At 43.0% G+C, this 13,335-nt stretch overlaps 1 protein-coding gene across 1 annotated transcript in view; it reads left to right on the top strand.

Annotated features, from left to right (window-relative positions):
- The window catches only part of LOC139765144 (transcription intermediary factor 1-alpha-like), a 142,927-nt gene that overhangs the window by 22,996 nt on the left and 106,596 nt on the right, over positions 1 to 13,335 (top strand). The window contains exon 3 of the mRNA XM_071692337.1: positions 176 to 298. Coding sequence (XP_071548438.1) covers positions 176 to 298 — 123 coding nt within the window. The remainder of the gene's footprint in view (positions 1 to 175; positions 299 to 13,335) is intronic.

Genomic DNA, 13,335 nt, shown 5'->3' with positions numbered 1-13,335 from the left:
GTGTAATACTGGTAATATACCTCCCAGGTCAGTGGCTTCCTACTAACCTCTGGACGTTCGCATTACATTTCTCCATAATGCATAGAAAGATGCGCTATAGAGCTTGAGTGAGTGAGGCTGCTAAGTATGCTCTGGTATCTTCAGTGCACAATATTAACTTCCAGTTATTTTACAGGCACATAAGAGGGTGAAGGTTACCAAAGATCACATTATTAAGGCAAGGGGAGAGGTGGACTTGGACTCATCTTCCACAAAGACTCAGGTCAAGAAGTCACTCTTCTGTAATTTACATACAAAAGTAAGTAATGTATTATGCTGCTCACAGAGGTTCTTTTCCCATGATACAAAATTTGATTCATAGTTGTGTTAAGGTAGTACTGCCACTCACTCTTTATGCATATTCCAAGTCATAGCATTTAGAATGTATCTATGAATTTTATTACATGGTCTCTGTGATGGACTGAAGTTTTATGATATCTATACCTTTTGCCCCTTGGCTTATTTGACTAGAATATTCAGCGTATCATAGGAATTTGGTCTTGTTTATCTGTTGCTTCCAGTGATGATTAGTAGAGTTGACAGAGGTTTTTTCAGTGTTAGGCCAGAACTAGTCATATGTTTAGTTGCTGTTAAGTGATGCTGATGTACCATTAGAGGAAGAAATGGTAGGGGTATGAACCAAAAATGTTAGGGATAGGAAGAGATTTTGTGTGTGTGTGTGTGTGTGTGTGCACGCATGATTCCCTATTTTTACTGTACATGAAGCCTTCTCTTGAACACACACACACACACACACACACACACACACACACACACACACACGCGCGCGCACACACACACACACACACACACACACACACACACACACACACACACACACACACACACACACAGGGGTTGGTGAGAAGACAAGAGCTAAGGAAGAAGTAGCATTACTCCTGAAGCAGGAGTTGTGAGAGTATGTGATAAAGTGTAAGAAAGTAAAGTGGATTGAGAGAGAGGGGTGATTATTGGTGCTTATGCACCTGGTCATGAGAAGAAAGATAATGAGAGGCAAGTGCTTTAGGAGCAGCTGAGTGAGTGTGTCAGCAGCTTTGATGCACAAGACCGGGTTTTAGTGATGGGTGATTTAAATGTGAAGGTGAGTAATGTGGCAGTTGAGGGTATATTTGGTGTACATGGGGAATTCAGTATTGTAGATGGAAATGGTGAAGAGCTTGTGGTTTTGTGTGCTAGAAAAGACTGGTGATTGGGGATACCTAGTTTAAAGAGAGAGAAAATATACTTAAGTATACATATGTGAGTTGGAGATATGGTCAGAGGGCATTATTGTTTACATGTTAATTGATAGGTGTGTAAAAGAGAGACTTTTGGATATTAATGTGCTGAGAGGGCCAGCTGGAAAAATATCTGATCACTATATTTTGAGGTGAAGGTGAAGATTTGTATAGGTTTTCAAAAAAGTAGAGAGAATGCTGGGAAGGAGAGAGTGGTGAGAGTAAGTGAGCATGGAAAGGAGACTTGTGTGAGGAAGTACCAGGAGAGATTGAGTGTAGAATGGCAAAAGGTAAGAGCAAATGATGTGAGGGGAGTGGGTGAGGAATGAGATGTATTTAGGGAAGTAGTGATGGCTTGCACAAAAGACGCATGTGGCATGAGAAAGGTGGGAGGTGGGCAGATTTGAAAGGATAGTGAATGATGGGATGGAGACGTAAAGTTGTTAGTGGAAGAGAAAAGAGAGGCATTTGGCCAATTCTTGTAAGGAAGGAGTGCAAATGACTGGGATATGTATAAAAGAAGCAGCAGGAGGTCAAGAGAGAGGTGCAAGGGTTGAAAAAGGGCAAATGAGAGTTGGGGTGAGAGAATCAATAAATTTTAGGGAGAATAAAAAGATGTTTTGGAAGGAGGTAAATAGCGTAAGACAAGAGAACAAATGGGAACATTGGTGAAGGGGGCAAGCGGGAAAGTAATAACAGGTAGTGATGAAGTGAGAAGAGGATGGAGTGAATGTTTTGAAGGTTTGTTGAATGTGTTTGGTGATGGAGTGGCAGATATAGAGTGTTTTGGTTGGGATAGTGTGCGATGTGAGAGGGTCAGGGAGAATGGTTTGTTTAAGAGAGAAGAGGTAGTGAAAGCTTTGCAGATGAAATCCAACAAGGTGATGGGTTTAGATGGTATTGCAGTGGAATTTATCACAAAATGGAGTGACTGTATTCTTGATTGGTTGGTAAGGATATTCATTGTATGTATGGATCCTGGTGAAGTGGCTGAGGATTGGCAGAATGCATGCATAGTGCCATTGTGCAAAGGCAAAGGGGATGAAGTGAATGTTCAAACTAATGAGGCATATGTTTGTTGAGTAATTTTTTTTTTTTTGTGGGAAAATATATCGGAGGATATTGATTGAGAGGGTAAAGGTATGTACAGAGTATCAAACTGGGGAAGAGCAGTGTGGTTTCAGAAGTAGTAGAGGATATATGGATCAGGTGTTTGCATTAAAGAATGTTTAGGAGAAATACTGAGAAAAACAGATGGATTTGTATGTAGCATTTATGAATCTGGAGAAGGCATATGATAGGGCTGATAGAGATACTTTGTGGAGAGTCTTAAGAGTATATGGTGTGGGAGGTAAGTTGCTAGAAGCAGTGAAAAGTTTTCATCAATGATGTAAGGCATGTGTACGAGTAGGAAGAGAGGAGAGTGATTGGTTTCCAGTGAAGATTGGTCTGCTGCAGGGGTGTGTGATGTCCCCATGGTTTTAATTTGTCTATGGTTGGGGTGGTTAGGGAGGTAAATGCTAGAGTTTTGGAGTGAGGGGCCTGGGAAGCGAGTCAATTGTTGTTAGCTGATGATACAGCTCTAGTGGTTGCTTCCCGTGAGAAACTGCAAAAGTTAGTGACTGAGTTTGGAAAAGTGTGTGAAAGGAGAGAGTTGAGAGTAAATGTGAATAAGAGCAAAGTTATTAGGTTCAGTAGGGTTGAGGAACAAGTTAATTGGGAGGTAAGTTTGAATGGAGAAAGAATGGAGGAAATTAAGTGTTTTAGATATCTGGGAGTGGACGAAGCAGCGAAGAATGGCCCATCCACTCATATATACACATAAATGCCCATATATGCACATACACATACACATAAGCAGACTTGCATACTTACACATGTACATATTCATACTTGCTTGCCTTAGATTTCTAAAAAGGGAAACAGATGAATATATAGTATTATTTATCCCTGGGATAGGGGAGAAAGAATACTTCCCATGCATTCCCCGCGTGTTGTAGAAGGCAACTAAAGGGGACGGGAGGAGGGGGCTAGAACCCCACCCCTCTTTGTATTTTAACTTTCTAAAAGGGGAAACAGAAGGAGTCTTGCGGGGAGTGCTCATCCTCCTGGAAGGCTTAGATTGGGGTGTCTAAATGTGTGTGGATGTTACCAAGATGAAAAAAAAGGAGAGATAGGTAGTATGTTTGAGGAAAGGAACCTGGATGTTTTGGCTCTGAATGAAACGAAGCTCAAGGGTAAAGGGGAAGAGTGGTTTGGGAATGTTTTGGGAGTAAAGTCAGGGGTTGGTGAGAGGACAAGAGCAAAGGAAGGAGTAGCACTACTTCTGAAACAGGAGTGGTGGGAGTATGTGATAGAGTGTAAGAAAGTAAACTCTAGATTGATATGGGTAAAACTGAAAGTGGATGGAGAGAGATGGGTGATTCTTGGTGCTTATGCACCTTGGCATGGGAAGAAAGATCATGAGAGGCAAGTGTTTTGGGAGCAGATGAGTGAGTGTATTAGTGGTTTTGATGCACAAGACCGGGTTATAGTGATGGGTGATTTGAATGCAAAGGTGAGTAATGTGACTGTTGAGGGAATAATTGGTGTACATGGGGTGTTCAGTGTTGTAAATGGAAATGGTGAAGAGCTTGTAGATTTATGTGCTGAAAAAGGACTGTGATTGGGAATACCTGGTTTAAAAAGAGTGATATACATAAGTATATGTATGTAAGTAGGAGAGATGGCCAGAGAGTGTTATTGGATTACGTGTTAATTGATAGGCGCATGAAAGAGAGACTTTTGGATGTTAATGTGCTGAGAAATGCAACTGGAGGGATGTCTGATTGTTATCTTGTGGAGGTGAAGATGAAGATTTGTAGAGGTTTTCAGTAAGGAAGAGAAAATGTTGGGGTGAAGAAAATGTTGAGAGTAAGTGAGCTTGGGAAGGAAACTTGTGTGAGGAAGTACCAGGAGAGACTGAGTGAAGAATGGAAAAAGGTGAGAGCAAAGGACGTAAGGGGAGTTGGGGAGGAATGGGTTGTATTTAGGGAAGCAGTGATGGCTTGTGCAAAAGATGCTTGTGGCATGAAAAGCATGGGAGGTGGACAAATTAGAAGGATAGTGAGTGGTGGGATGAAGAAGTAAGATTAATCGTGAAAGAGAAGAGAGAGGCATTTGAACGATTTTTGCTGGGAAATAGTGCAAATGACTGGGAGGTGCATAAAAGAAAGAGGCAGGAGGTCAAGAGAAAGGTGCAAGAGGTGAAAAAGAGGGCAAATGAGAGTTGGGGTGAGAGAGTATCATTAGATTTTAGGGAGAATAAAAATATATTTTGGAAAGAGGTAAATAAAGTGCGTAAGACAAGAGAACAAATGGGAACATCGGTGAAGGAGGCTAATGGGGACGTAATAACAAGTAGTGGTGAAGTGAGAAGGAGATGGAGTGAGTATTTTGAAGGTTTGTTGAATGTGTTTGATGAGAGAGTGGCAGATATAGGGTGTTTTGGTAGGGATGGTGTGTGAAGTGAGAGGGTCAGGGAGAATGGTTTGGTAAACAGAGAAGAGGTAGTGAAATCTTTGCAGAAGATGAAAGCCGACAAGGCGGTCACCCCCTCTTATTAAAAGAGGGAGTGACTGTGTTGTTGACTGGTTTGGGAGGATAATCAATTTATGTATGGCTCATGGTGAAGTGCCTGAAGATTGGCGGAATGCATGCATAGTGCCATTGTACAAAGGCAAAGGGGATAAAGGTGAATGTTCAAATTACAGAGGTATAAGTTTGTAGAGTATTCCTGGGAAATTATATGGAAGGGTATTGGTTGAGAGGGTGAAGGCATGTACAGAGCGTCAGATTGGGGAAGAGCAGTGTGGTTTCAGAAGTGGTAGAGGATGTGTGGATCAGGTGTTTGCTTTGAAGAATGTATGTGAGAAATACTTAGAAAAACAAATGGATTTGTATGTAGCATTTATGGATCTGGAGAAGGCATATGATATAGTTGATAGAGATGCTGTGCGGAATGTATTAAGAGTATATGGTGTGGGAGGCTAGTTGCTAGAAGCAATGAAAAGTTTTTAGCGAGGATGTAAGACGTTTATGAGTAGGAAGAGAGGAAAGTGATTGGTGCCCAGTGAATGTTGGTTTGCGGCAGGGGTGCATGATGTCTTCACGGTTGTTTGATTTGTTTATGGATGAGGTTGTTAGGGAGATGAATGCAAGAGTTTTGGAGAGAGGAGCAAGTATGCAGTCTGTTGTGGATGAGAGGGCTTGGGAAGTGAGTCAATTGTTGTTTGCTGATGATACAGCGCTGGTGGCTGATTTGGGTGAAAAACTGCAGAAGCTGGTAACTGAGTTTGGTAAATTGTGTTAAGGAAGAAAGCTGAGAGTAAATGTGAATAAGAGCAAGGTACAGTTAGGTTGAGGGACAAGGCAATTGGGAGGTAAGTTTGAATGGAGAAAAACTGGAGAAAGTGAAGTGTTTTAGATATCTGGGAGTGGATTTGGCAGCGGATGGAACCATGGAAGTGGATGTGTCATAAGGTTGGGGAGGGGGGCGAAGGTTCTGGGAGCATTGAAGAATGAGTGGAAGGTGAGAGCATTATCTCGGAAAGCAAAAATGGGTATGTTTGAAAGAATAGTAGTTCCAACATTGTTATATGGCTGCGAGGCGTGGGCTAATGATAGGGTTGTGTGGAGGAGGGTGGATGTGTTGGAAATGAGATGTTTGAGGACAATATGTGGTGTGAGGTGGTTTGATCGAGTAAGTGATGAAAGGGGAAGAGAGATGTGTGGTAATAAAAAGAGTGTGGTTGAGAGAGCAGAAGAGGGTGTATTGAAATGGTTTGGTCACATGGGGAGAATGAGTGAGGAAAGATTGACCAAGAGGATATATGTGTCAGAGGTGGAGGGAATGAGAAGTGGGAGATCAAATTGGAGGTGGAAGGATGGAGTGAAAAAGATTTTGAGCATCAGGACCTGAACATACAGGAGGGTGAAAGGCGTGCAAGGAATAGAGTGAATTGGAACAATGTGGTATACCGGGGTCGACGTGCTGTCAATGGATTGAACTAGGGCATGTGAAGCGTCTTGGGTAAACCATGGAAAGTTGTGTGGGGCCTGGATGTAGAAAGGGAGCTGTGATTTCAGTGCATTACACATGACAGCTAGAGACTAAGTGTGAATGAGTGTTGCCTTTGTTGTCTTTTCCTAGCACTACATCACCTGCACGTGCTGGGGGGAAGGGGGGCGTCATTTCATGTGTGACGGGGTGGCGTTGGGAATGAATGAAGGCAGCAGATATGAATTGTGTGCATATGTATATGTATGTGTCTGTGTATGTATACATATATATACGGTGAAATGTTTAGGTATGTATATGTGTGTGTGTGGACATGTATTTATATGCATGTGTATGTGGGTGGGTTGGGCCATTCTTTTGTCCATTTCCTTGCGCTACCTCGCTAACACGGGAGACAGCGACAAAGTATGATAATGATAATAGAAATTTTTTCATTTATTATGTATTGTACTTAATCGCTGTCTCCTGCGTTAGCGAGGTAGCGCAAGGAAACAGACAAGGAATGGCCCAACCTACCCACATACACGTGTACATATGTAAACACCCACATATGCATATAGACATATACATATATTTTTTTTTTTTTTTGTATATGCTTTGTCGCTGTCTCCTGCGTTTCCGAGGTAGCGCAAGGAAACAGACGAAAGAAATGGCCCAACCCACCCCCATACACATGTATATACATACACATCCACACACGCAAATATACATACCTATACATCTCAATGTACACATATATATACACACACAGACATATCCATATATACACATGTACATAATTCATACTGTCTGCCTTTATTTATTCCAATCGCCACCTCCCCACACATGGAATAACATCCCCCTCCCCCCTCATGTGTGCGAGGTAGCGCTAGGAAAAGACAACAAAGGCCTCATTCGTTCACACTCAGTCTCTAGCTGTCATGTAATAATGCCCGAAACCACAGCTCCCTTTCCACATCCAGGCCCCACACAACTTTCCATGGTTTACCCCAGACGCTTCACATGCCCTGATTCAATCCACTGACAGCACATCGACCCCGCTATACCACATCGATCCAATTCACTCTATTCCTTGCCCGCCTTTCACCCTCCTGCATGTTCAGGCCCCGATCACTCAAAATCTTTTTCACTCCATCTTTCCACCTCCAATTTGGTCTCCCACTTCTCCTCGTTCCCTCCACCTCTAACACATATATCCTCTTGGTCAATCTTTCCTCACTCATTCTCTCCATGTGCCCAAACCATTTTAAAACACCCTCCTCTGCTCTCTCAACCACGCTCTTTTTATTTCCACACATCTCTCTTACCCTTACATTACTTACTCGATCAAACCACCTCACACCACACATTGTCCTCAAACATCTCATTTCCAGCACATCCACCGTCCTGCACACAACTCTATCCATAGCCCACGCCTCGCAACCATACAACATTGTTGGAACCACTAATCCTTCAAACATAGCCATTTTTGCTTTCGGAGATAATGTTCTCGAATTCCAAACATTCCTCAAGGCTCCAAGGATTTTCGCCCCCTCCCCCACCCTATGATTCACTTCCGCTTCCATGGTTCCATCCGCTGCCAGATCCACTCCCAGATATCTAAAACACTTTACTTCCTCCAGTTTTTCTCCATTCAAACTTACCTCCCAATTGACTTGACCCTCAACCCTACTGTACCTAATAACCTTGCTCTTATTCACATTTCTCTTAACTTTATTCTTTCACACACTTTACCAAACTCAGTCACCTGCTTCTGCAGTTTCTCACATGAATCAGCCACCAGCGCTGTATCATCAGCGAACAACAACTGACTCACTTCCCAAGCTCTCTCACGCACAACAGACTGCATACTTGCCCCTCTTTCCAACACTCTTGCATTCACCTCCCTAACATCCCCATCCATAAACAAATTAAACAACCATGGAGACATCACATGCCCCTGCCGCAAACCTACATTCACTGAGAACCAATCACTTTCCTCTCTTCCTACACGTACACATGCCATACATCCTCAATAAAAACTTTTCACTGCTTCTAACAACTTGCCTACCACACAATATATTCTTAGTACCTTTCACAGAGCATCTCTATCAACTCTTATCATATGCCTTCTCCAGATCCATAAATGCTACATACAAATCCATTTGCTTTTCTAAGTATTTCTCACATACATTCTTCAAAGCAAACACCTGATCCACACATCCTCTACCACTTCTGAAACCACACTGCTCTTCCCCAATCTGATGCTCTGTACATGCCTTCACCCTCTCAATCAATACCCTCCCATATAATTTACCAGGAATGCTCAACAAACTTTTTTTTTTTTTTTTTTTTTTTTTTTTTTTTTTTTTTTTTTTGCTGTCCCCCGCGTTTGCGAGGTAGCGCAAGGAAACAGATGAAAGAAATGGCCCAATCCACCCCCATACACATGTATATACATACGTCCACACACGCAAATATACATACCTACACAGCTTTCCATGGTTTACCCCAGACGCTTCACATGCCTTGATTCAATCCACTGACAGCACGTCAACCCCGGTATACCACATCGCTCCAATTCACTTTATTCCTTGCCCTCCTTTCACCCTCCTGCATGTTCAGGCCCCGATCACACAAAATCTTTTTCACTCCATCTTTCCACCTCCAATTTGGTCTCCCTCTTCTCCTCGTTCCCTCCACCTCCGACACATATATCCTCTTGGTCAATCTTTCCTCACTCATTCTCTCCATGTGCCCAAACCATTTCAAAACACCCTTTTCTGCTCTCTCAACCACGCTCTTTTTATTTCCACACATCTCTTACCCTTATGTTACTTACTCGATCAAACCACCTCACACCACACATTGTCCTCAAACATCTCATTTCCAGCACATCCATCCTCCTGCGCACAACTCTATCCATAGCCCATGCCTCGCAACCATACAACATTGTTGGAACCACTATTCCTTCAAACATACCCATTTTTGCTTTCCGAGATAATGTTCTCGACTTCCATACATTCTTCAAGGCTCCCAGAATTTTCGCCCCCTCCCCCACCCTATGATCCACTTCTGCTTCCATGGTTCCATCCGCTGCCAGATCCACTCCCAGATATCCAAAACACTTCACTTCCTACACTCCTCCAGTTTTTCTCCATTCAGACTCACCTCCCAATTGACTTGACCCTCAACCCTACTGTACCTAATAACCTTGCTCTTATTCACATTTACTCTTAACTTTCTTCTTTCACACACTTTACCAAACTCAGTCACCAGCTTCTACAGTTTCTCACATGAATCAGCCACCAGCGCTGTATCATCAGCGAACAACAACTGACTCACTTCCCAAGCTCTCTCATCCCCAACAGACTTCATACTTGCCCCTCTTTCCAAAACTCTTGCATTCACCTCCCTAACAACCCCATCCATAAACAGATTAAACAACCATGGAGACATCACACACCCCTGCCGCAAACCTACATTCACTGAGAACCAATCACTTTCCTCTCTTCCTACACGTACACATGCCTTACATCCTCGATAAAAACTTTTCACTGCTTCTAACAACAAACTTATACCTCTGTAATTTGAGCACTCACTTTTATCCCCTTTGCCTTTGTACAATGGCACTATGGAAGCATTCTGCCAATCTTCAGGCACCTCACCATGAATCAGACATACATTAGATAACCTTACCAACCAGTCAACAATACAGTCACCCCCTTTTTTTAATAAATTCCACTGCAGTACCATCCAAACCTGCTGCCTTGCCGGCTTTCATCTTCCGCAAAGCTTTTACTACCTCTTCTCTGTTTACCAAATTATTTTCCCTAACTCTCTCACTTTGCACACCACCTCGACCAAAACACCCTATATCTGCCACTTGATCATCAAACACATTCAACAAACCTTCAAAATACTCACTCCATCTCCTTCTCACATCACCACTACTTGTTATCACCTCCCATTAGCCCCTTTCACTGAAGTTCCCATTTGCTCCCTTGTCTTACGCACTTTATTTACCTCCTTCCAGAACATCTTTTTATTCTCCCTAAAATTTAATGATACTCTCTCACCCCAACTCTCATTTGCCACCTCTTGCACCTTTCTCTTGACCTCCTGCCTCTTTCTTTTATACATCTTTCACTCATTTACATTTTTTCCCTCCAAAAATCATCTAAATGCCTCTCTCTTCTCTTTCACTAATAATCTTACTTCTTCATCCCACCACTCACTACCCTTTCTAATCCACCCACCTTCCACGCTTCTCATGCCACAAGCATCTTTTGCACAAGCCATCACTGCATCCCTAAATACATCCCATTCCTCCCCCACTCCTCTTACCTCCTTTGTTCTCACCTTTTTCCATTCTGTACTCAGTCTCTCCTGGTACTTCCTCACACAAGTCTCCTTCCCAAGCTCACTTACTCTCACCACCCTCTTCACCCCAACATATATATTTTTTTTTTTATTATACTTTGTCGCTGTCTCCCGCGTTTGCGAGGTAGCGCAAGGAAACAGACAAAAGAAATGGCCCAACCCCCCACCATACACATGTATATACATACGTCCACACACGCAAATATACATACCTACACAGCTTTCCATGGTTTACCCCAGACGCCCCACATGCCTTGATTCAATCCACTGACAGCACGTCAACCCCGGTATACCACATCGCTCCAATTCACTCTATTCCTTGCCCTCCTTTCACCCTCCTGCATGTTCAGGCCCCGATCACACAAAATCTTTTTCACTCCATCTTTCCACCTCCAATTTGGTCTCCCTCTTCTCCTTGTTCCCTCCACCTCCGACACATATATCCTCTTGGTCAATCTTTCCTCACTCATTCTCTCCATGTGCCCGAACCATTTCAAAACACCCTCTTCTGCTCTCTCAACCACGCTCTTTTTATTTCCACACATCTCTCTTACCCTTACGTTACTCACTCGATCAAACCACCTCACACCACACATTGTCCTCAAACATCTCATTTCCAGCACATCCATCCTCCTGCGCACAACTCTATCCATAGCCCACGCCTCGCAACCATACAACATTGTTGGAACCACTATTCCTTCAAACATACCCATTTTTGCTTTCCGAGATAATGTTCTCGACTTCCACACATTCTTCAAGGCTCCCAGAATTTTCGCCCCCTCCCCCACCCTATGATCCACTTCCGCTTCCATGGTTCCATCCGCTGCCAGATCCACTCCCAGATATCCAAAACACTTCACTTCCTCCAGTTTTTCTCCATTCAAACTCACCTCCCAATTGACTTGACCCTCAACCCTACTGTACCTAATAACCTTGCTCTTATTCACATTTACTCTTAACTTTCTTCTTCCACACACTTTTCCAAACTCAGTCACCAGCTTCTGCAGTTTCTCACATGAATCAGCCACCAGCGCTGTATCATCAGCGAACAACAACTGACTCACTTCCCAAGCTCTCTCATCCCCAACAGACTTCATACTTGCCCCTCTTTCCAAAACTCTTGCATTTACCTCCCTAACAACCCCATCCATAAACAAATTAAACAACCATGGAGACATCACACACCCCTGCCGCAAACCTACATTCACTGAGAACCAATCACTTTCCTCTCTTCCTACACGTACACATGCCTTACATCCTCGATAAAAACTTTTCACTGCTTCTAACAACTTTCCTCCCACACCATATATTCTTAATACCTTCCACAGAGCATCTCTATCAACTCTATCATATGCCTTCTCCAGATCCATAAATGCTACATACAAATCCATTTGCTTTTCTAAGTATTTCTCACATACATTCTTCAAAGCAAACACCTGATCCACACATCCTCTACCACTTCTGAAACCACACTGCTCTTCCCCAATCTGATATATATATATATATATATATATATATATATATATATATATATATATATATATATATATATATATATATATATATATATGTGTGTGTGTGTGTGTGTGTGTCTGTGTGTGTATATATATATGTGTACATTGAGATGTATGGGTGTGTATATTTCCGTGTGTGGACGTGTATGTATATACATGTGTATGGGGGTGGGTTGGGCCATTTCTTTCGTCTGTTTCCTTGCGCTACCTCGCAAACGCGGGAGACAGCGACAAAGCAAAATGAAAATAAATAAATATATATACATACATATTCATACTCGCTGCCTTCATCTGTTCCCATCACCACCCCACCACACATGAAATAGCATCACACACACACACACACACACACACACACCTCCTCCAGCGAGGTTGTGCTAGGAATAGACAAAGAAAAGGCCACATTTGTTCACACACAGTCTCTATCCATCATGTGTAATCCGCTGAAACCACAGCTCCCTTTCCACATCCAGACCCCACAGACGTTTGCATGGTTTACCCCAGATGCTTCACTTGCTCTTGTTCAATCCATTGACAGCACGTCAACCCTGGTATACCACATCGTTTGAATTCACTCTTTTCACACACACATTTGCATAAATACACATATACACATATATGGATAGAGTTGTGCGCAGGAGGATGGATGTGTTGGAAATGAGATGTTTGAGGACAATGTGTGGTGTGAGGTGGTTTGATCGAGTAAGTAACGTAAGGGTAAGAGAGATGTGTGGAAATTAAAAAGAGCGTGGTTGAGAGAGCAGAGGAGGGTGTTTTGAAATGGTTTGGGCACATGGAGAGAATGAGTGAGGAAAGATTGACCAAGAGGATATATGTGTCGGAGGTGGAGGGAACGAGGAGAAGTGGGAGACCAAATTGGAGGTGGAAAGATGGAGTGGAAAAGATTTTGTGTGATCGGGGCCTGAACATGCAGGAGGGTGAGAGGAGGGCAAGGAATAGAGTGAATTGGATCGCTGTGGTATACCGGGGTTGACGTGCTGTCAGTGGGTTGAATCAGGGCATGTGAAGCGTCTGGGGTAAACCATGGAAAGCTGTGTAGGTATGTATATTTGCGTGTGTGGATGTGTATGTATATACATGTGTATGGGGGTGGGCTGGGCCA

Source organism: Panulirus ornatus, chromosome 53 (assembly GCF_036320965.1).
Source record: "Panulirus ornatus isolate Po-2019 chromosome 53, ASM3632096v1, whole genome shotgun sequence".
In the NCBI taxonomy this organism is placed as follows: Eukaryota; Metazoa; Arthropoda; class Malacostraca; order Decapoda; family Palinuridae; genus Panulirus; species Panulirus ornatus.
This window is presented reverse-complemented; position numbering and strand designations above follow the sequence as displayed.